At 36.5% G+C, this 23,649-nt stretch overlaps 1 protein-coding gene across 10 annotated transcripts; it reads right to left on the reverse strand.

The window, feature by feature from the left end:
- Positions 1-972: 972 nt before the first annotated feature.
- LOC101220708 (helicase-like transcription factor CHR28) lies at positions 973-23,035 on the reverse strand. Of its 10 annotated transcripts, none has more exons than XR_004217105.1 (14): positions 22,849-23,032; positions 22,275-22,415; positions 21,680-21,816; positions 21,308-21,534; positions 20,681-21,219; positions 14,507-14,578; positions 14,349-14,426; positions 13,345-14,263; positions 7,857-7,987; positions 7,092-7,313; positions 4,104-4,688; positions 3,687-3,896; positions 2,715-2,998; positions 973-2,474 (listed from the first exon to the last, which is right to left on the reverse strand). XR_004217105.1 is itself a non-coding variant. In XM_031886474.1 (13 exons), exons 4-13 carry the CDS (start codon positions 21,465-21,467, stop codon positions 2,370-2,372), a joined length of 3,015 nt encoding a protein of 1,004 aa, XP_031742334.1. In that variant the 5' UTR covers positions 21,468-21,534; positions 21,680-21,816; positions 22,275-22,415; positions 22,849-23,030; the 3' UTR covers positions 973-2,369. The 10 variants fall into 10 exon arrangements, 7 of the variants coding, with proteins under 7 accessions (XP_031742334.1, XP_011659847.1, XP_031742331.1 ...); XR_004217104.1 differs by lacking the exon at positions 2,715-2,998 and having other exon boundaries at positions 973-1,446; positions 1,820-2,474; positions 22,849-23,030; XM_031886474.1 differs by lacking the exon at positions 2,715-2,998 and having other exon boundaries at positions 21,314-21,534; positions 22,849-23,030.
- Positions 23,036-23,649: the final 614 nt, after the last annotated feature.

Here is a 23,649-nt window from a genome sequence, read left to right on the forward strand (position 1 = left end):
ATGCATAGTAGATCATTTGTTATTAAGGATGATGCGCTAAAGGATGAATGATAGAGATCAATACTGCTCAAAAGATCGACACCCTAATGCATAGTAGATCATTTGATATTAAGGATGATGCGCTAAAGGATGAATGATAGAGATCAATACTGCTCAAAAAGATCGACACCCTAATGCATAGTTTCCAGGAAGACTCCACAAGGGTACCATTGATTCTGGTTAATGTCAATGGTGATAACTGTTTCTGATGAAAAAAGAAACTTGGATGTAATTTGTTGTTACAACCAATCATATGCTCAAAGCTCCGAGACATTGCTCATTGTTGAGAAAGGCAGTCGAATGATAAAGTTCACATTTATTGAAATATAAAAGATATCCGAACTACAAGATAAACCCGAAGTGTTGAAGGTATTGAATCTTCCTAATCCAGGCTCCAAAATTTTGTCAACATTGCTCACCATCAATATCCTTCACCAAGCACTGATATATTTTGAGTAACATTCCTTGTCCCCAACCACATGCTTGAAGCTTTCCTAGACACTGCTAATTGTCAAGTAAGGCACTTAGATAATGAATTTTCTTAATTACAAGTTCAATATACAATATAAATCATGGATGGACAAAGGGCAGTCCACAATAATAAAAACTTGTCCCGAATTCTGGATCAATTCTAACTTATGAACAATGTTAAGATTGTCAAAAGAAGTTACTGGCATGGCATGTTAATACCTCTTGAAGCTTACCACCATAGGCACTGCCTATTGTCGATAAAGATGTATATGACATAAATCAATGATTGACATAAGGACCGCCAATATCATATCTTGAGTGCTTGTCTCTTCCTTGTGTGCAACTCAATTGTTAACTCCCTAGATTATGGTCAATCTGGACATAGTTCAATAAATAAAAGGTGAATCTCACACCACACCATGATCAAACTATTTTCTTTTTGAAAAAAAGCGAATGGGGACAGACGTGAATTTAGTGCTTTTGGATATCACTAGAGCCTCATTGCACATCTGGTTACATGTTCTGTTCGATAATGAAATCAAAATGGTATGTCAACTAACAACACAAACCCAGTTTAGACAAAGTTCCAAAACGCCTATTACATAATGACCCTCTTTCAAACCATATTCTAATCAAATCAAGAACACCTATAGAACAAGAGTAAGCAAGTGGTACAAATCAAGCATACATGTAGGTCAAACCATGATGACCGCAGAGTTTTACAGCCAGGAATAAATTGCCCTACTATGTGGGATAAAGGTAGCAGTAGTACAGTGATATGTAAGCTTCACATGTCTCGCCTCTAGTAGTCAAATTGTGCAGATGAATCTTGAGATGTTCATGCTAGTTGCTATCTCAAAATGATACCCAACTTCAAGCCCTAAAATTTGGTAGAAAGAAAGCCCGAAGCTTCTAGGAAAAAAAACTCAAGGCATTCTCGCACCATGTAGAAAGGGGAAAAAAACTCAGTAACATTTCATTCATACATAGAAAGCCTTGAACTAGTAGAAAGAAAAATTACAGTAAGTCTCTAGTGAGTTCGAAACAGCTAAATATACAACATATGTAAATAAAAATAATATACATACAAATCCTCAGTTCGAGCCTGAGGTTCCCAATACATCACAGATAAGTTGCCATAGATTTTTCCAGAATCAGAGTTCGATCAAAGCAACTAGATTGGGTCACAAGTCTGAAACAACTTATCCATAAACAAGCATAACACGTTTTCTTGAGCCCACTGAACTGCAGTTAATGTGAATCCATGACATCTTTAAAGAAGAACAAGATAAGCTGCGGTAACATGTACCTTGATTGACAGACACGATTTGAAATCCTTAATGTGCTATCTTTACTCCATCCTCTTCTTCAATCCTCAGCATTCAATAGTCATATTTTCTAAGCAACACAATGAAACCTGCAATATTCTATACAGCACACGTCTTGAATATATACCTGGTCTTTTGAGAGATGATCATTACCGAATTTAGACGTGATGTCAAAATAAATTAAAGAGGAAAAAGAAACCCAACTAAAACTAAACATTTTCTATACAATAGAAATCAACTTGGATATTTACAGGCAGGCCTATCAAGATATCTTGGCACTTCACTGAAATCCCAAAGGAAGAAAGAAAAAGAAAATGCTGTTACTAGGGCCACAAAAACTCATTTATATTACCGTAAGTATATGCTGACCCAGTCCATCCCATGGGCCACTCCTGGTGTGCAAAATATGTGCAACCAGTGTCACTCACCCTTAAATTACCAGAACCAGAAGTTATTCTGATCCCTACAAAATTTTCCAGAAGTGTAAGCTAACTAAAACTTCCAGACGAAGAAGCTGAGCTGCTTGACAATTCAAACCATAAAGAGATATCTGAGATCTTCAACTGTCAAGCGGGAAGCAGAACCTCCACTTTGATCTTCACCAAATGCTGATGCAACCATTTTTCTCTTCTCTTCCTGCATAACATGGTCAGAAAGAAAAATAAAATCTTCACATCAATAATACGTATACTTGCATATCAACTTCATCTTGAAAAGCACCAAGCCAACCCTCTTAACAGATGTTCAATATGACTAACCAATTCAAAAGTACTTGGGGATCAATCAATTTTCTAACACGTAGCACTATTTAATGGTTGAATAAAGAATCAAAGTTATTCAGAACATTCAACTCCATTTACAATTAGAATTAACAACCTTCATCAAGGGACTACTGCTCCCTTCTTAGTGTTCCCTTGAAAGTCATAAAGAACTTGGAGAAGTTGATGGAATGGAAGGGCTTACAACCTGCAGAAAGATCCACTCTAATTTACTCCTTCGGTATATTAGAGTGGGTCTTCCCTTCCCATATTCCCTTGGTGTGGGTGGATTCTCTAGAGCACAGAAGCAATGCCCTCCCAGTTCCCTCCTACTCAAGTGGCTTTGAAGGCACCAAAAAGGAGTCAGCTCTTGGAGGCAGAGTCATGGCTCGTATGTATGGGCTGGACGACCAAAATTATTAAGAAAAAAAGATGCAGGCATTAGCCAAAATAGGCACAGCAAATCAGAATCGAGTGTCATCAGGATTACTCAATTGCTTGCTACAAAAAGTTAATTCAGCTGTATCTTTCTCTAGATCCATATCCTCCATAATTGTCAGAAATGCATCCTTTCTAAGTCTTATAAGCCTCCTCATTCCAATTAGCAAAAGGAATTTAGCACCTTTTTAGTTTTATCGATACCAATAACCAGGCCTACCTGAACCAAAAACAGGCCAACCCAAGAGGAAGACCCTGCCACCAGCTATGAATACAATACAAAATCCGGAATTTCTACAAAACAGAATCCAATCTCTTTCAAACTTCAACATTTTACAATACATAAAGACAACCAATCCTAACTACAGAATTATTATATCTACTTGAGACTTCTAAAATTTCTAAGACATTCATTCCTCCCTCCCAGTTCCACGATTAATGTGCATATCCCCTAAACCCTATAACAAGAACTTGTACTATGGGGTGGGGGGGATTGGTAAACACTAGAAGATCATATGGTTGAAATTTGGTGTTTATATTTTAACCATGAAGATTAATGTTCTCAACATATATTTCTAAAAACTGAGTTTTCAACAGATATTGAACAGATAATGGAAAAACAAACATAAAGCAACAGAGACAGGGATAATACCTGCAGTGCTAGTATCCTATCTTCTACGGTGTCTTTTACAGTAATCCTTGACACCGTAACAGGACGAGTCTGTCCAATTCTATGTGCTCGGTCTACAGCCTGATCCTCAGTAGTTGGATTCCACCAAAGATCCAATAAGATAACATGGCATGCTGCAACCATGTTCAAACCTAAATTTCCTGCCTTCAATGACATCAACATAACAGAGATCTGCAGAATAAAACCACCAATTCAAGTATTGAATTAAACCACCACGCTAAATATGATATTGTTAATCATTTCAATACCTATATCATTGCAAATCATTTAAAGTAACTGTAACATATAAACTTCCACAGTATATAATGTCTCCAACATCTAGAGGCATCTTAAATCCACCAGAAATCGTCGTAGTAGTATTCAGAGTAAGGGCCAAACCTCAGGGTCGGAGTTGAAATCTTTCACAGCACGGTCTCTTGAAACCAGAGACATTGTGCCATCAAGTCTCCTATATTGAATGCAAGCTTCGTTTAGTGACAATTCTACTAAATCTAACATGCTGGTCCACTGGGAGAAAACAATTGTCTTTACAGGTTCTTCAGTTGGAGGACATGGAGATGCGTGCTTTGTATTATTAACATCAGAATCACAGATCTCAATGCATTCATCTTCAGACTGTAGAGAACTTCCATTGCATCCAACGGAGACCCCTTGTTCAGAAGTTGAAATGGATGCTTTGCAATTATTCTGCAGAATCTCAAGAACAGCCCTAATTTTGGACGAACTGTACTCACTATGAACAACTTGGGATTTCTCAGGAATTCCCAAACTTGTGGAACCACCATCAAGATCCTCAGAGAAACATTTACGAAGGGTAGTTTTTGAGAAAACAACGTCAGCAGCAACTTGTTCCTTGCATCCAAGTGCCGGGCACATATTGTCATCACCAGTCATGGATTCAGACACGCATTGGAAGCAGAAAACATGACCACACATGGTAACAACAGGATTCTCGGGCGGATCCTATTAGGAGGGAGGAAAAACCATTAAACAATAAATACAACAAGTCATTGTTTTTGCAGATTATAAAAGTCTTACATATCATATTCAGATTATTTAAATGTATGCCACTTAGTATTGCAATTTGATATGCGTGAACACATTATAGACGTAGTTGCACAAAAAATGACAAGATGGCTAATTTTTTACCATTGTAAAAAAATAATATCATTTTAATCTTTTAAGACAAAAAATAATCTAAGGATAGTGGTGTAAGGAATTAAAAGAGATAACTCTCTGAGAATCAAACCAAAGTTCTTAGTATCAACCAAAAATTATGGAATACATGAAGGTAATTCCCTTTGTGAAATTATCATTTTACCATCTTCTAAAGTTAGTAACTTTAATCTATTAAGGCAAAAATAATTAAAGGACGGTGGTGTAGCTTAAGGGATTAAAAGAGAGAATTCCCCAAGAATCAAATCAAAGTTATTATTATCAATCAATTAGTGACAACATGAGGACAATTCTTCATTGATATAAAATTGGAAACAAACTAAAAAATACAATAGAAATTAATAAAAAAAAAGAAAACTGAACTTTGAATAGGAAACTAAAAGGATTATTCGAGGATTGAACCCAGATTAATATGAATTTGCCCCAACTTAACCTAACCATACTATAACATATTCAATCCCTCCCCCCAAAGAAAAAAAAAATCACAAGTTCTAGAAAGAAAATAAAACGTTCTCAAGTTTGGTTGGATTTTGTGGAAGCTTTGGGAAAACTGGGTGGTATTCTTATCATGTGGGTTATCTTGGTGGTAGTAGCAAATAAAACAAACTCTTATCGTGTGGGTTAAATTTTTGGTGATCCACTTGGATTTCTTAAAGGTTGCCACACTTTTTCAGTCAAATTAATTCTAGCAAGTATTGTGGAAGTTTTTGGATTTGCTTGTTGTTAGGAACTTACTAAATTGCATTTTGGGGTTAGGAGGAGGAGAAAGAAGAAGAGGAGGAAATCTCCAGACTCAAGAAATTTTGCACTTAGACTTCGTAAATTTGATTCTATTTTTGTTAATAAAGGAAAACCCTAATTATTACTATTTTCTAAGAAAATGAAAAAACCTCAAGGTGCAGGGCTTTGAGCTATGGGGCTTCACAAAAGGTGTGGCCTGAGGCGTGCCTTATTTTGTAAGGCAAGGCACAAAATCAGGGCCTCGAGCCTAGGCACACACACTCAAGAGGGCTTTTTGAAACATTGGGAAAAATTATGGCTTTGAAATGCCCAGTAAGATTTGCACCAAAAAACTGCATTGAAGATAGAGGAATCAAGAACTTCTCAAATAGATTTGGTTTTGTCATGAAAATTCAAGCGTTTCTTTCAGCCATGTCTTCCATAAAACAGCAACTGCAATGCTTGTCCACAAAATTTCTTTGGAATTTTTGAAAGGTGATCAATAACGAGTATATTGATCCAACTCCTATAGTCATTTGAAAGGACAAGGTCCCAATTGAAAGCTTCTAAAACTTTAGCCCATCGATCAACCACAAAGGAACCTGTAAACAAGTGACTGAGTTTCGCTCTCTATGGCATACAGCAGTAAGATGGAGATAAACAAATCCATGGATAGCACTTTTGGAGTCTATCCGAGGTGTTAAGACATGAATGAGCTATCTCCTCGAATGAGGAATTCAATTCCCTTGGGGCACAACAGATCTTTTTGTTTGAACATTTAATGGATGTGAAGAGATAATTTGTGTGTAGAGAGACTTGAAAGAAAGAAAGAAAAGCCACTGTTTTCAAGCTTCCAGACCGATGATACTTCATGCCGTAAATGAGTAACGTTAAGAATAAGATGGTTGAGGGAGGCCCATTCTGAGATCTCCTCGTCTTTGAGATTCCTTCTAAAATTCAGTGACCATGCAGAATTTTCAACAAATGCATATTTGGAATCCCCAGTAACAAAGAGCTTTGGGTAGATCCTGTTAGGAGGGCTGTCTCCGAACCAAATATCAGACTGAGTTGAATCACCCTGAAGCTTGTAATGTACATTATTGAGAACAAGGTCTTGATGATTTAAAATGTGTTTCCATGGGCTCCTCAAGGAAACCCTGTTGTCTTCAGCAGGCCTTAAGTCATAACATCGGGAGCCAAACATGGCTTTGATGAATTTATTTATGTTGTCATATTGCCACATCCATTTAGCAGGAAGAGCTCTACTCTGTTGTTTGATGTTGACAATATCCAGTCCTCCCTCAACAGTGGGTTTTTTCAAACTATTTTGTGAAGATGACTAGTGTTACTGCCTTTTTTCCCGACCAAATAAAATTTCCATTTGAGAAAATGCTAGTCTCTTTTCATTAAACGAAAAGTTTTCTTTCTTGTTCAAAAAAATCATATGTCAATACGAAGAGCAAAACTCACCTCGCAGACACGGCATATGGCCAAAGAAGCCTCCAAGCATTTTATCAGATTCATCAGCATATCCTTAGGAAGCTTACTTGCCATTTCTATAGAATCCTTCCCCACAGAATCGGTATTGTACCCTTTTACAAGAAGTGGGTGGTCACAAGCCTGGCGGAGGCGTAGAAGCATTAACAGAATATTTGCATAGTTTTGCTTTACTGTACCAGCTGCAGCATAAGCCTGCAAAGTACATGTCGTCCTGTAAGAATCCACATTTAAGAAGGGAAACTCCTTCAAGGGGTGTATATAAAGTATAAACCAATAGGGTGGACAAACATACAAAGCCTATCTCCCATTCAGACAAAAAAAAAACATATAATTAAAAATTTTTAAACATTATATTAAAAACTTGAGCATATATATTAAGAAAAACATCCATATCTCCTCAAGGTCCGGTGCACTTGAATTGATCAGTTTTAACCTTGTAGTATAATCTCTTTTTTCCCTAAGGCCAAACCTATATATATATATATATATATATAAAGGCATAAAGGCAGTTGCACACCAACTTTATTGAATATTATTGAATTAACTTGCTCTCTGACCTCACCAGTCCCTAAAATGATTATACTATAGTATGGTGTTCATATTGGAAAACCAATGGGAGGAGAAATTTATTTTTAAACAATAAAGAGGGAAAAAAAATGGACGATTCCACTCAATCAGGCTTCAAAAGAACCAATCTCCACAGGAGGAGGGGGGAAGAGAGAGAACTAAAAGCACCTTGAATTGCTTGCGAGAATCAGCTTCTAATTGGGTATAAAAGTCACGCTCCTCTGTAGAAAAATCCACTTTCGTTAACCGTATGGTTTTGGGGGGCAATTTGACAATCGGCTGCCCATCAATCAATGTGCCTAAACAGCAAATAAGTTTATTATTCGAGCTGAAGGGAGAAGTGATCAAAAGGATATAAAGTCTTGTCAATTAAAGAAGTTGTGACGTTTTACTTTCAAATACAAGTTTAATACTAATTGGTGTGCTTGAGATGAGCAAGCATAAAGCATATAGAGAATCAGATGATGAGATCATCTGGATGGATAGACCATGAGAAGCAGACTGACATTACAGCATGTTGACCCTTCAGTTTTAACATCAATTGAGATATATCCAGTTATATTTATACATATGAAAAGTATCCCTAGATTTCTGAACTCATCTACAAGTATGTGCCAAGCAAAAAATGCCTGACAGTATGCTTCTGATATTATTTTTTAATAAATAATTAAAGGTATCATATTAAAAAGAGAAAAAGTCCTCAATGAAGAGTCCAACAAAATTAATTGTTTATTAGTTACTACGAATTAATAGTTGAAGAAAAAATATTATAGAAAATAACACCATCCACTTTAGAACGAAGAAAGTGAAATTTCCAGTGTAACATTCTTCAACTAACGAGATAAGAAAATCAACTTTTTTCAGAACAGAATTTTATCCTGCAAGCTTATTTTCAAAAATTATTCTTTGAATTCAAGGCATACTGGAACTTTCATATTTGTGATAACAGCAGAAACAATAAAACCTAAATGGCAAAGCCAAAGGTAACCCTCCATCTAGATTGATTGTAAAGGTAGAATAGCTAGAAAAGGTTCATCTTGAGCACCCCAATTAAATGTTGTAAATTGTACAAACTAAGTCACCGAAATAATTTAAAAGAATTAGAGTTTTTACAATATCCCAGCACTCTAATCCTTCCAAACAAGTTACAACCGAGCCTTGGAGGTGTTAGACTACAGCACTGTGGTTTTATCCTTTAATATACCAACCCCAAAAGAACCTCAAAGAGCCAACCTCCTGTATACTTTGAGCAACACCACTCGGAAAAAAACTGATTGCAAATGAAATTCCACACATGTTTTTTTTATAGGAAACAAAAATTTCATTGATGTGATGCAATTACAAAAGGAGTCCTATCCGATGGATTTCAAAAAAAATTCTCCAGTCATAAGATTGGTAAGCTAAATTACAAAAATGGGAGACCGATTTACACCAACTTATAGAATGGAGTGCACAAAATATGTACATATATATAAAAAGGAAAGTAGTTGAAGTGTGTGATGCATTTTAGTATTGTTCCTTATCAGTAACATGGCCTAAAATCTTTGACAAAAACATCAGCCTCTTTCTTCTAAATTAAACTGTTGGAATTCTTTCCTTTTTTTCTAGGTTTTTCCTTGTTAGAATCCTAGAATAATTATGGAAAGATTATGGGAATGTATTCCTTATTTTCCTAAATCTTTTCCTTTTTTATTCCATTGTGTACTCTATTTATTCTCCCTTGTACCTATTGCTTTATTCATTAGAAAATAATAACAACACAAACAATCGTGGTTTTTCTCCCGGTATTCGGGTTTCCACGTAAATTGGTGTGAACTCTTTGTCTCTCTTTTCAATATAAACAAATAAAATTTTCTTCCGTCCAAGCATTTAAACGACCATTAAAGTGATATACATCAAAAAGCCTCTGAAAATCTTCTCAGAAAAGGTCCTAATATTCAAGAAGTTCAAAGTATACCAATCAGGAGCCGGTGCCTTATTCTAACCATGAGATCTCATTGTCTCCCCGATTTCCTCAAAAGTAAAGGGAATTGAAAGTGCAAACTTTTGAGCTATAGAAACTCGAGACCATCTAAGATTTACTAGAATTATACCAGAAGTCAGAATATTCTGATATAAAGAAGAGGAGCCCAAGTTTTCATGTTTAATTTCTTTAAAAGAAAGAATCCCCATTGCTGGAAAGTCTTTCAGTAATCAAGTTTTTCAAGTTTTTTCCTGATGAACATTAAGAGAGAATTTTATTAATGATCAGAAGTTATCAAAACAAGAAGACAATCTCCCTATCTATAGAGTACAAGAAAGCAAACTAATCCTAATCCTAATCCTAATTAATAAAAGAAACACATCCCTTCCAATAACAATCCTAATTATTTATATAGAATTGATCCCTTGTCCATTTTCATCTTTCTCTTTAAGACTTTGATTTCAAAGGCCTTTTTTAGTTATTCTATAGCAATGAAGCATAGTTGGAGCCCCTTCTTGTAATGGGCATCCCTCCTTTTTGTGGGTTTAGTTTTCTGCATACCCATATATTCTTTCATTTTTTTCTCAAGTGAAAGTGATTACTTTTGTCAACATATCTATCTTGTGTGTGTGCGCGTGCGCGTGCACATATATCAAACTTCTAAAGGATCTAGTAAAAGAACTGACCCCTAAACTACCTCTACCTTGTACTATTTGGGAAGATTTATGTGGTCTTTGTTTTCCTAAAACTCAATGAGATAATACTCATTCTTAGTTGTGGTTGATCAATTCATTAAAATGGCACATAGCTTGTAAAAAATCCTGCAAGATTTAAGTGTTGTTAACCTTTTCTTTTGCAAAATGGTTCCTCTCTATGATATTCCATCTACAGTTTCTGACGGCCATGTTAAGTTGAGTTTCTTTTGGAAGTCTTTGTAGAAAAGGTCAGGAATAGGTAAAAAAATTTAGCACTAATAGCCACCCTCAAACTGATAGCCAAACTAAGGTCATTAGTTGTATGCTTGAAGGTCTCATTCATTGTCTTCCTGGGGATAAACTTAAGCAATGAAATCAACCATCAACTCCAGCAAAATTCACTTTCAACCATATGCAAAATTATTTCATAGAGAAGTCACCACTTAAAGTTCTTCATACTCCATTTTCCATGATGCCTTTCTTGGCAAAGCTGATTTCACATCAAATAGCCTTAGATCCGCAGCATATTGGCATCATCGGCAAGCTTCTTGTCTAGAAAGGGTGAAGGTGTCCTTGTGGATCTTCTCTTTTGAGAGATCACATACTTGTTGTCGAACCAAAGGATCTTTGAAAGATAACTCTTTCCCTGTATTGGTAAATTGGTGTGTTCTTTGTAAATGAAGCGAAGAAAACGTGGTGCATATGTTCTTCAAACTTTGGTGGCATTGCCCTATCAAAGCATCTAAGGCCCTATTTGAACTCACTGGTGGTGCGCCTTTTAAAGGGCAAGAAAAGATTATTTGGCCTAATGGGTGTTTGCCCTCCCTTTTATGGCCTTGGTTTGAAAGAAATTTAAACTATTTACAATTGTGAGTTTGCCCGGGAGGTGTATAGGGAAGTAGTCACTCATTTTGATTCTACTTTTGGCTTATTTTGTAATTATCATTTTTTTTTATAGAAACAACAGCTTTCTTGAGAAAAAAATGAAAGAATACAAGGATAAACAAAAAAACAAGCCCACCAAAAAAACCCTAGCTAAAGGAAGGGGTTCCAATTAAGGAAAAGAAAAACCCTAGCTAAAGGGGAGGGGTTTCAACTAAGGAAAATGTTTCCTAGCGAATAGTTACAAAAATGTTTCAAAACCGAAACCCAAAGATGCATGAAATCTCACCAAAGACCAAAACTCACAAGGTTCCTTTCTCACCCTCTAAAAACTCTACCATTTCTCTCCCCCCAAATATCCCAAATCACCACACACAACTCAGCAAGCCACAAAAAATGACCTCTCTCTTAAAGGTGGATACAGAAAGAACTCCACGATCATTGCATGAACATCTCTCTGCCCAACAATGCTAACATCAAACTCCTGCAAGAAGAAACTCCACACCATCCTCACGTACCGGCAACCACAAAAGAGATGATCCATGTCTTCCTCCACCTTCCAACAAAGAAAACAACGAAAAGGCCCCACAAGTGAGTTCTTCTCCTAACTAACAAGCCTATCAAGAGTGTTCAAACGACCATGAACGAATTGCTAGATAAAAAACCTAATTTTCTTAGGAATCTTAATCCTCCAAATGATATTGAACACGAACTCCCCAATTGGAGAGGGAACCAATAACAATCTAAAGAAGGATTTACAAGAAAACCCCTCCCTAGGATTCGGACTCCAAATGCCAATATCCCTTCTACCCTCCCTAAAAGTGTACGTCTCCGACAAAGAAAGAAGAGAGGCAACCTCAATTGTTTCCTTATTGGTTTAATTGCAACGGAACCCAAAGGAAAAAGACAGAGCTCTCAGACCAAATCAAGAAGTCAGATCGGGCAATTTTTAGGGGAAGAAAGATGATAAAGATGAGGAAAGACAGAAGAAAGAGCACCATCCCCCACCCACTGATCCTCAAAAAAAAATTGTGCCACCAGCAATTTTGTAATTATAGTTTTCTCAAATTGCCACCAGACATTTTTTTGTAATCCTTTGGTGTGTGGTGATACATAATCTCTCTTTCCTTTTGTAATCATCTTTAAATAAGGAAAAGGTTGTTTCTTATCAAAAAGAAAAGGTAGTTTATACATCTACCTCGGCTAACTATTGATTTAATAATCCCTCTAATGTTGGTCTTGGTAATGAAATGGAAAGCATGACACCATGAATTGATTATCTTCATAGCGAGGTTAAGGAACAACTCAAACAAGTGAAGCTATTCTAAAAAACTACAGTTGATTCATGTGGCCGTGCTCAAAACTGCCAGGTCGACAACATGGTGACAATGTATTTGCAGAAGTCTTGTTCACCCGCTAAAGTCTGTAACAAGCTTACCAACGGAAAGTTGGGTCCTTTTCCGTGGTTGAGAACTTGAGAAGATTGACAGCAATGCATATCGCCTAGATCTCCCTCCTGCCATGGGCATCATTAGTCTGACATTCAATTTTTCTAACATCTACCCTTATCATGCTCCAAAAAAGTTTCCCTTGGCTGATTAACTGAAGAACAAGTTTTTTCTTGGGAGAAGGGTATCAGGTAAGACATCCTCAGCTATTCTTGGATGATTTCATGATTCTACTCATATATACTGTTGTGGTAGTTTCTTTTCCCCATTAGAATTTTTCTTGCATGTTCATCAGCAGGCTAACTTGTAGTTTACCGTGATTGATAAGTTTTGGTTGAGGTTTCAGCCTTCTTAAGTTCTATAAATAGGGGACTGCTGTCCATTAGTATCACTTTCGTCTTCTTGAAGAAGCATGTGTTTGGGTTGACTTCCTATTTATACGTGCTTATGTTTAAAAGACGGGTTTATAAACACTAAGTAAGTCAATTCAAACAGACTCTAAATCTCCCTCACTTGGTTGCAACTATAAATACCAATACTTATTTTGAAATCCGTATCCTCATTATCATATTCTTACACATAATTACAATGGAACTTTTAGTAAATGAAATTTTATATATATATATATATATATATAAGAGAGAGAGAGAGAGAGAGCAAGTGCCGACCTTTAGTTCGTCGCAACATTATTGCCCTTAGAACAGCCTGAAGCTTCTTATACCCAGTAACTGAATTTCTGGAAATTGGAACCTTGATTGTATGGTAGAAAGATTTATAGACAGCATAAGGATCGTACCTCAGAAATCTGAAATAGCTATATAAATCATCAATTGCATTTTGTATAGGTGTTCCAGATAAGCACCACCTTCTTTTGGCTCGAAGGCTACAGCAGGCTCTAGCCACTTGAGTTCTGTGATTCTTTATTGTCTGAGCTTCATCCAGAATAACCCTGAACCAACCCACTCTTGCAAGTGGGCCAGAATCACACTCAAAGGAAATACCAGTTCCTTTCCTGCCCTTCTTACCCTTCTTACTACTGGTAGAAGTCTTTTTCCTCTTTTTGTTGACAGAAAAATCAGAAGATAATCCATATCTATCTCCATTTTTTTCCTCACCATCATCCTCATCAACTAAAGGCTGTTTTGGAACTTCATTGGTGACAATGGCATATGTTGTGAGAACCACATCATACTTTGCAAGCTCATCAGGATCCCTAGTCCTACTTCCCCCATGATAGATTAAAACTGAAAGTTTTTTTTCTTCAGGGACTTTGTCATCTAGTTCTCTGGCCCACTGCCGGAGAATACTTGCAGGACACACAACCAATGTACCAGCTGCTGGTCTCCGCTTACTGATTGCTCTAGTTGTTTTCACTTCTTGAATTGTTTTGACGTCATCAGACTCTCCAGTCTGCTGCATTTTATCTGAATCAGCAGTGCCAGTGCCAGTGCCAGTGCCATTATCATCGTCGTCATCCAAATTCAAAGCTTCAGCTTTTGTTTTGCTTCCATCTTCTAATTTTGCCTTTGATTGATTGGACTTCTGCAATTGTATGAGTGAAATCATAGAAACTGTCTTTCCAAGGCCCTGAAGAAAAAAGGGAATAAGTTTAGAACCTTATTAAAAACAAACTTCAGACAGAAATTTAATCCAGACCCAGTAGCTTGCTTACCTGATCATCCGCTAAAATTCCTCCCAAACAATGCAGACTTTTATTTTCCTTCTGTAGCATCCATGATAATGCAATTTTCTAGAAGACAAATTTATAGCAAAAAGTTTTAAAAAAATGTCTGGCAGTAAAAGAAAGACACTACATTTTGATATAAAAACCTGGTGTCTTAAAAGAGGAACAGACAGAAGACCATCAGGAAGAGTAGCCTCTTGTTTTGGTTGATTTAGATCCTGCAGAAAGGAGCTGGAACATATTAATACTTTATTTGTTAATTCAGAAGAACAAAAGCAATTATAATATGAATAAAAACTTTCCACCAACTAAAAGGAACCAATTTTTTTTTTTTTATATCCGTGAGTGTCCAGACCAGCTTACACTCTTTTTGCCCACAAGGATTTCCTCTTTTCTTTTATCATTAGTTCAGCCTCTTTTGATTTAAATAAACCAATCTCACTGATCTCTATGAAATAAAAAAGCAACAAGCATACAAAATTAAAATTAAAGGAATTACAAAATACTTCCAAAGAACTATCACGGTTAGAAAATAGATTTATCTAACAAAAACTGAATAAGAGAATAAAAAATAGCATGCTTCAATAAAATTAAGACCCCCCTCCAACATCCTGAAAGATGCTCTAACTTTATTACCAATCAATTGTACAAAAGAACGTCTCAGCATATTGAGCCCAATGACTTTCCTTTGAACAAACGACTAGGTTAGCCCATCAAGCATCAAGTTAAACCTATACAAAGGAAGAAATATTCTTTCCTTTTCATATTATTTTTGGAACGCCATCATTAATGCAAACGTTGACTAGGTTTGTATTAGTCTTATACCCAGAAGTTTGATGCCATCTCAGCGAGCGATAAGAGATAACTGATCGGCCTTACCACTTGCTTATACAAGAGTATTGTGAGAGTTATGTTTGAACGACTTAAGAAAGTATCACCTCTGGCTACTACAATATCGTGCCAATCCACTTTCGTGGCTGATAGACAAATCAGCTGTGCATCAGAAGTCTTGGAAACGGTTTGTCAGCTCGCGTAGTCTTTGAATCTTTTACATATAAAATGTTCTTTGGTTGAATTGAAGATAGTTTAGCTCTTTCGTTTCGCCCTCTTAAGATGCATCTTCTTCAAGCTTTTCAAAGATTACTTCTTTAATGTTTATGGTTTTCTGCCACACTTTTGTTTCCCTTCCCACCATTTCATTTGTATTGATTTTTTTCATCTGCTGTTTTTGCTGCTTTTCTGCCTTGTTTGGAGTTTGTTAAGCTCTTGGGCCTCATTTTGTTTGTCCATGTATTTGGATTCCGGTTTCTTTCTCTTAGAGATTCTAGCTCTTTGTACATTTCTCTTGTACTTTGAGCATTAGTCTCATTTCACTATATTAAAAAAGAAGGTTTCTATGGTTTTCGCTTGTTTAGACTTCTTTATTTATTTCGCTCTTTGTATAATTCTCTTGTACATTGAGTTATTATTAATAAAGAAGTTTGTCTCTGTTTCAAAAAACAAAAAAACTATATTAAAGAAGAGGCTAGTTTCCAATTCAAAAAAAGAGCGAGAGAGACAAATCATTGATCCCTCACCAATTGTAAACAAGCTTATAAATGAAAGTCTTCATAGAACCGGGAGTCAAATTAGATATTGAAAAGGTATTTGACAAGATTGATCGGACATTCTAAGATCTCGTCCTTGAAGTTGAGGGATTTAGACTTATTTGGAGAAGATGAATCAGAGGGTGCATTTATTCTCCAAACTTCTCTATCATCATTAATGGAAAGCCACATGGTAAGATCTTTACCACTAGATGTCTCCGTCAAGGTGATCCACTTTCACCTTTCTCATTTAGTCTTGTTATGGATGTTTTGTGTAGAATGCTTAAGCATGTCGAATAACCTTTCATGTTGATGTTATCTAAATTAATACATAAAAATTTAAAGGTTTTAAACAAGTTAACATGTTTATTGTTTTTTTTTTTTTCCTTGAAAAGGAGAAAGCCTCATTTAATAATAAACAATGAGACAAAAGCTCATGGTACAAGAGGATTATACAATGAGCAAACAAAACAAAAAGGATCAGGAGGTGTGTACCTAGGAATCTCAACTAGGTTGAAACCCCCTTAGTACCCATATCATAGCCAAACAAAGGAGGGGACCAAACAATAATTACCATCCAAGTGAATGCTAACACAGCCAACACATCTCAAGAGGAAACTGATGGAAACCAGGAACTTTATTGAATAGTAAGTATTATTGATATTAGATTAAATGATGAATCTAGGTTACAATCTCTAATCCGAACTCAAGGATGTAAGAACTCCCTTCTGCTAACCTATCTCTCAAGGTAGAACAGAAACTCTTCTCTGACCAAAAGCTTAACTAACTTTCCCGCCCTCTCCTTTCCAATATTAATACTTCCTAACTACTTTACTCTCACGTACACCTTCTCCCTCATTCGCACGTGTCAATTCTTTTTCCTTCTCCTACTATATTGGTGTATGATAGGGGTCGGGTCTATCAGAAACATAGAAGCAGATTCTAACAGGCTAGGAATAAAGATGCTGTCAAGCAAGAAGAAGCTGTAAATGGAAGAAGTATAAGAGGACATAGCCGAGACTGAATCAATAATCAAGGCGGAAAGATGAAGACCTGCCAAATAGTAGGATATCTTGCAAAGAGAAGTAAGACTGTTTACTTAGAGAGCACCACGAAGAGGCATTCAGCCAAGCGACCTCGTATCTATCATACCAAAAGGAGACTTTACTGAGTTGACATGTTTACTATTGATATATTCATCAAACATTTTATCGTTTATTGTTGAGATGTCCCGATGCGCCTGCTGATTCTAGAAAGGAAAGGACTCTCTTCTTCAGTCTGAGTTGATTAACAGTATGGAACCTCAAATTGGAGACCTGTGTTGTATGTTGCTATTGCTCGGGGTATATGGGATACAATTCAGAAATTATACTCAAAGAAGCAGAATGCATCTCAACTTTACACTCTACGCAAGCAAGTTCATGAGTGCAAGCAGAGGACAATGGATGTTACTTCATATTTTAACAAGTTGTGCCTGATTTGGCAAGAGATGGACATGTGTCGAGAGATTGTTTAGAACTACCCTTGTGGAGGTGTTCAATACTCCAAAATTAGGAAGTTGATAGTGTACATGATTTCCTTGTGAGCTTGAATTCCAAGTTTGACTTAGTTCGTAGTCACATACCGGGTCAAAGACTTATTCCTTCACTCATGGAGGTATGTTTTGAGGTTCGATTAGAGGAAGATCACACAAATCCAATGAACATCGTGACTATTTTGGTGCTAACTCTGCAACCTTTAGTGCAAAATCCTCATGTTCTAAAAGTGAAGCAAAATGAAAAGCCTGTCTAGATGTGTGAACATTATAAGAAACCTTGGCATACGAAAGTCAGTTGTTGGAAGTTACATGGTTGACCACCAAATTGAAAGAAACATCTAGCAAATGAAAAGCATAAATTTGGTAGGGCTTTTATGAGTGAATTAGCCAAATTTTCACAATCCCCAACCCTTCAGAGAATCGAGGTGATCATGGTACTCCTCTCATAGCCATTGCACATCACATACATCTCAATCCTTTAGTCTTATCAGCATCAATTAGGGGTGAGCATGATAAACCAAAAAACTAAGTCGAAAGACCAAACCGAAGTCAATCAGTCAGAAAACGATCGGGGTCGGTTTTGGAAAGTTTCAAATCGAGAATTTCCAAAAAAGTATTTCTAAGTCTTAAACCGACCGACCCTTACTCATTGATGCCAAGGTCGGTTTGAACATTTACTAAACCGACTATGGTCGGTTCGGGATCGATTTTGTCAAAAAACCGACTCCGACCGACCGATGATCAACCCTAGCATTGATGGGAAGAAACCCTGGATACTAGATTCAGGTGCTACAGACCATTTAACTGGATCCTTTGAACATTTTATATCATATCTCCCATGTGCGGGCAATGAAAGAATTAGGATTGCAGATGGGCCCTATGCTCCTATTGTGGGCAAGGGTTTCCCCTTCTATTGGTCTCCTTTTACAAAATGTGTTACATGTGCCTAAGATATCTTACAATTTACTATCTAGTAGTAAGATAACCAAAGATTTACATTGTCAAGCTATCTTCTCACCTGATATTGTTTCTTTCCAAAACCTCGGCACAGTAGGGAACTATTTCCTTGATGATAATGCTTCCTCTAGGGATTGTTATAGAACTAGTCTATTGTCATCTTATTTTTCTACTTTTGAAAAAGATTATATGTTGTGGCATTTTAGTCTTAGCCACCCAAAATTTCCTCATTTATTTTCTAAAGTGGATATCTCTTCTTTGTTTTGTGATGTGTGTATTAGTGCAAAACAGCACAAGGTGTCGTTTCCCTTTCGACCCTACAAGCCCACCCAACCATTTACCCTCATTCATAATGATGTTTGAGGACCCTCATGGGTCACTACCACTTGGGGAAAACGTTGGTTTGTCACCTTGATTGATGATCATACCCGTCTCATCTAGGTCTTTCTCCTCACTGATAAATCTGAGGTCTGATCAATATTTCAACAATTTTACACAACCATTGAGACACAGTTTAACGCCAAAATTGCTATTTTGCGTACCAATAATGGTCGTGAGTTCTTGAGTAGTACTCTTCAAGACTCTATCCTCTAAAGGAACTGTCCACCAAAGTTTTTATGCTTATACCCTACAACAGCATGGTGTGGCTGGAAAAACCGCCACCTCCTTGGGGTTACTCGCTCTCTCATGTTGCCTACTTCTCTTCCTTCTTACTCATGGGTGGATGCAATCCTGACAACGGCACATCTTATCAATATAATGTCATCTTGAGTCCTCCACCTCTAAACACCTCTTGAATGTCTCAAGAAGTTCTAGCGTACCACACGACTTATTCCTGATGTTTCTCTTTGTGTGTTTGAGTGCACTGCGTTGGTTCGTAGCCATGAGCCTAGCCACACGAAGTTTGCTCCTCGTGCTTAGTCATGTGTTTTCGTGGGGTATCCTTCGCACCAGCAGGGCTACAAGTGTTATCATCTTCCTTCTTGAAAGTATTTTGTGTCCATAGATGTCACCTTCCTTGAGGATAAACATTTCTTTCCTATTAGCCGGAAAAGGCTAATTGACTCGTTCCCTTCATTCCTATAGCCAGTACCGAGCCTCTTGAACCCAACCTGACATGTTCTACCCACCACCCAAGTTACTTGGATAACTTAATACAGGAAGAGTATTAGAAAGAAAACGGTGCCCACTACTGCTCTACCGACTCCAGTCCACGAATCTGAACCAACATAAGCTCAAGGTACTACTAAAATTAGTAGTAAAAACTTGTGTTGAGGATGATATTGTTGATGTGATTGAGGAGGACAGGACTAATACGATAGTTCTAGAAGAGAACAGAACTATCATGGAAGAAATTGGAGCACTTGAGAAGAATAAGACATGGGATCTTTGCACACTTCCTAAAGGGCACAAGACAGTGGGATGCAAATGGTACGATGGATTGGCTAGTAAGGAAGTTACCTTCACTTGTTGGGTTGTTCTGTTGTCTCCTTTTACGGATTACGGAAGGCGAAGGAAGACTTGGATCCTATCCTTTGACAATGTGAGTACTTTTGCTATGTTTGGGAGCCCATTTTTCCAGACATTCTATCTCTCGTTAGCCTGTCAACACCAAAAGTATGATCGAGGAGTTCCTTCTCAATCAGCCACAAGGAGAAGAAACGATTTTTAGGGTTGGCTGAGGTGTGTGCTATTGTTTGGTCTTCGTGGGGTGAGAGGAATAGTAGAACTTTTAGAGGGGAAAGGGACACTAGTGCGACTCGGTCCCTTGATCGCTATTATGTTTCTTTTTGGGCTTCAATATCAAAGACCTTTTGTAACTACTTCATCGACACTCTTTTGCTTAGTTGAAACCCCTTTATGTAAGAGGGTTTTTTTTTTGTGGGATTGGTTTTTTGTATGTCTGTGCTTGTATTCTTTCGTTTTTTTTTTTTTTTTTTTTTTTTTGTTAATGAAAGTGGTTAAGTTTATCAAAAAATTAAAATAAAATAACCAAACAAGGCACTTGTAACGGAGCATTTTGTCCTAATTACCTTTCAGACAACCCTCCTCTCTTTTTCTTTATTGTGGGTAGTAAGGAGATCCTAAACTAAACGGAAAGAAGAAATAGACTAATATCTGTTTCTCAAAATAGATGTCTCCAAAATCTACTTCTGAAAATGTGGAACCTTTGAAAATAAAATAGCCAGGATAATGTTATACCAAAATACCTCCAATACTTTTATCAAATAAATAAATACCTCCAATGCTGCTTGATAAATCAATCTCTCATCACCTCCAGCCACCATTTCTTCACCATAACCAGGACGATGGGGATGTTCACCTGGATACTGTGAAGGAATAGGTTTCCCTGGTGCCCAACTCGCAGGGAGGATTCTATAATCCCTGTTCTCAGAACTAATGGTATCGTCACCATTGCCTCTGAAAAAAATTTCTCTCCCATAAAACCTGCCAGTAGTTGAACTTGGCCTTCCTGAATCATAACTGATGGGGGCATCACGACTTTGACTGCTGCCCACATTGTCGACTAAGTTATTTGATTTTGTGAGGGGTGCATATGACTGAGAGGTATAAGGCAGGGTCCTCTTAAAAGCCTGTTGAGAAGATAATCTTTCATAATCTGCACCGGCTGTGGTTGCAATTCGAGAATTCACAGTTCGAGGAAGACCAGTATTCCCATTTTCAGTAAGATAATTGGTATCGTCTGTGAGGACAATATGATGATTTGAGGCTCTAGTGTCACCATTAGAACCAGAATGCAGACTGTTATTAACATTACCTGTAAATTTGATTCAGTTTTTTCCACTTTATAAGATTTCTTTAGAGAAAGCATAAAAAATAATTTAATAGTCTTGTGCAAAACTCACTTTGACCTGGACTATAATCTGTGGATGCCCAATAAGGGAGCTTTCTACTGCCACTAGATTCCCCAATATTTAGTGCAACATCGTCGTCACTGTCACTAATATATTCTAGATCTACATCACTGTCTGATGAACTAATTTCTATAAGGTTAGTCACAGACATGCTGGTTCAACTGTGAGATCTCTCTTCTTTGACAAACTAGGACGAAGGTACAACAAGATTAGCCAAACTGCAAGAGAAAATCATAGAAATTGCCTTAGTACAAGAAAACTAGATAAGATAAGCATAACCGGGCTACTGAATAACCTCCGGCTACCAACAGATACATAGTCCAAGCAATCTAAGAATTTAAAGTTACAAATCCGTCTACTTACAAATGTGAAGTGCCTATAAGCTATATCAATGAATTTTCAAAGATAGTCTGAATAATCGAACACATAGCCATGCTGCATTGTAAATCTTTTCAGATGCAGCAGAACCATTAGCAGGGATATCTTTGTTAATAACATCTCTGCAAATACCCAAAAAAAAAAAAAAATTGAAAGTCAAACGTATTATTATGAGTTGAATACAAAGGGATGAATTGTAAAGGCATCAAGGATACAGCAAATAGGAGCTTATGAATCAAAACTGATCTACTGGCAGGGAGTACAAAGATGCTACATCAGTAAAACGAAGCTATGTTATACATCAGTCACATAAGTCATCAATTGGTAACACAGCATGATGTATGCTTAATTTGCAAACAAAGCCCAGTTCACTAAAAAAATACGAGATGGGATGGGATTATAACCAATCTAAAAAATTAAGTAGCAAGCCACATCTATAAAATAAAATAAAATTATTAAAAAAAAAAAAAAAAAAAAAAAAAAAACCCACAGTCTTCACAAACATGCAGTCAAGCAACTGAGAGGGAAGAGTATAGATTAATTCCATAAACTACATCTCATATAGATTTAGTTCTCCTACCTCAGACACTTTAGTGTCAACAATTCAATTCCAATAGTGACGCAGCATGTTTGTCGACTCTTATCCTAAGCTGATATCCCCGTAGTCCAAGAAAAGAAGTTCAAATCCAAATATCAAAACAAATTAGAAGTTCTCCACCACCTAAAAGGAAAACCAATTAGAACATCAATTTCAAAAGTTGCACTTATAAATTTACCTTTCTAAATAGAAATTAAAAACTTAAATTATTTTCTTGACCAAAATGCTTTCCGTGCCAACCCCATTAAACCTCCCACTCAAAAATCAAAATTTAACCCCAAAAAAACTTTAAACAAGAACTTCAATTACCCAACCCATAAACCCAAAACCATCAAATTGAAAGCCACAACATGCATGAAGCGAAGAGCGATTAATTAGAGTAAAAAACAGAAAGATCCCATTACAAAAACATGAGTGCTATAAGATTCACACACACATTCAAACAAAGCTTCGAAAATTGGATTGAAATGAAGAAAAGAAAGGAAGAATAAGATGATTGGTTAAAAGGGCGATGAATGTGGCGACAAAAATGGAAAAAATGAGAAGGAATCCATACGAGACGTTGAAGATTGTAGTTGGAGAAGAAGTAATCTCACTCTCCCTCCGTACTAGGTAGGGTTTGAGGTTTGAAGTTTCCGTTCAACGCCAGAACTCAAAGAGGTCTTTTTGTTTTCTTTTTCTTTTTCTTTTCCTTTGCGGAATTTGAGATCGACGATGAGTTAACGGCCGTTGTGTTGTAGTTTTGTAGTTTATAGACTCTACCGATGCAGTGCGTATTTTCTTCCTCCAAATTTGTTGGATGCAAAATTAATTTAGAACTCTTCAACTTCTCAATTTTACCCTTAACATTTTTTTAAAAAAAAATTTATCAATTCATGCTTTTTTTTTTTTATTCTTTTTGGTCAAGAGAGTTTAAACCAAGGAGTTTTTTATTTATTACGATGATTTATACCTAATTTTAAAATCATGTTAGGATAATTTGTAACATGATCTTTTCTATAAATAAGTAAAACCGAATATGATTGGATGAATTATTTTTAAAAAAGTTGATACTCTCTAATTTTTATATTTTATATATAGAGATGGTTTTAAAACAAAATACAAATACTATGGTGTGATTTTATTAGAATAATTTGTTTGTGTTATAGCGTGATTTTAACTTTTAGTTTTTAATTTTGAGTTTTAAACATACAATAATCTAGATGTCTATTTACGGGAAAGGAAATGACTAATAGAATGGGGATTTAATCCTTCCTTTTTTTCATTCTCATGCACTTTCTCATTTCTTCCTCTTTCCCTCTAAACCCCATTTCTTTTGTTTATTTATTTTTATTATTTTGTTTGTTAAAATATATTC

Source organism: Cucumis sativus, chromosome 5 (assembly GCF_000004075.3).
Source record: "Cucumis sativus cultivar 9930 chromosome 5, Cucumber_9930_V3, whole genome shotgun sequence".
In the NCBI taxonomy this organism is placed as follows: domain Eukaryota; kingdom Viridiplantae; phylum Streptophyta; class Magnoliopsida; order Cucurbitales; family Cucurbitaceae; genus Cucumis; species Cucumis sativus.

Bases quoted from the DNA above. Each gene is read 5' to 3' on its own strand.
- LOC101220708 (XM_011661546.2), bottom strand. From the start codon at position 21,467: ATGTCTGTGACTAACCTTATAGAAATTAGTTCATCAGACAGTGATGTA. The intron at 14,264-14,348 runs GTAAGCAAGCTA...TTTTTTCTTCAG, and splicing joins GAATTTTAGCGGATGATCAG to GGCCTTGGAAAGACAGTTTC. The intron at 3,897-4,103 runs GTTTGGCCCTTA...TTTATTCTGCAG, and splicing joins ATTTCAACTCCGACCCTGAG to ATCTCTGTTATGTTGATGTC.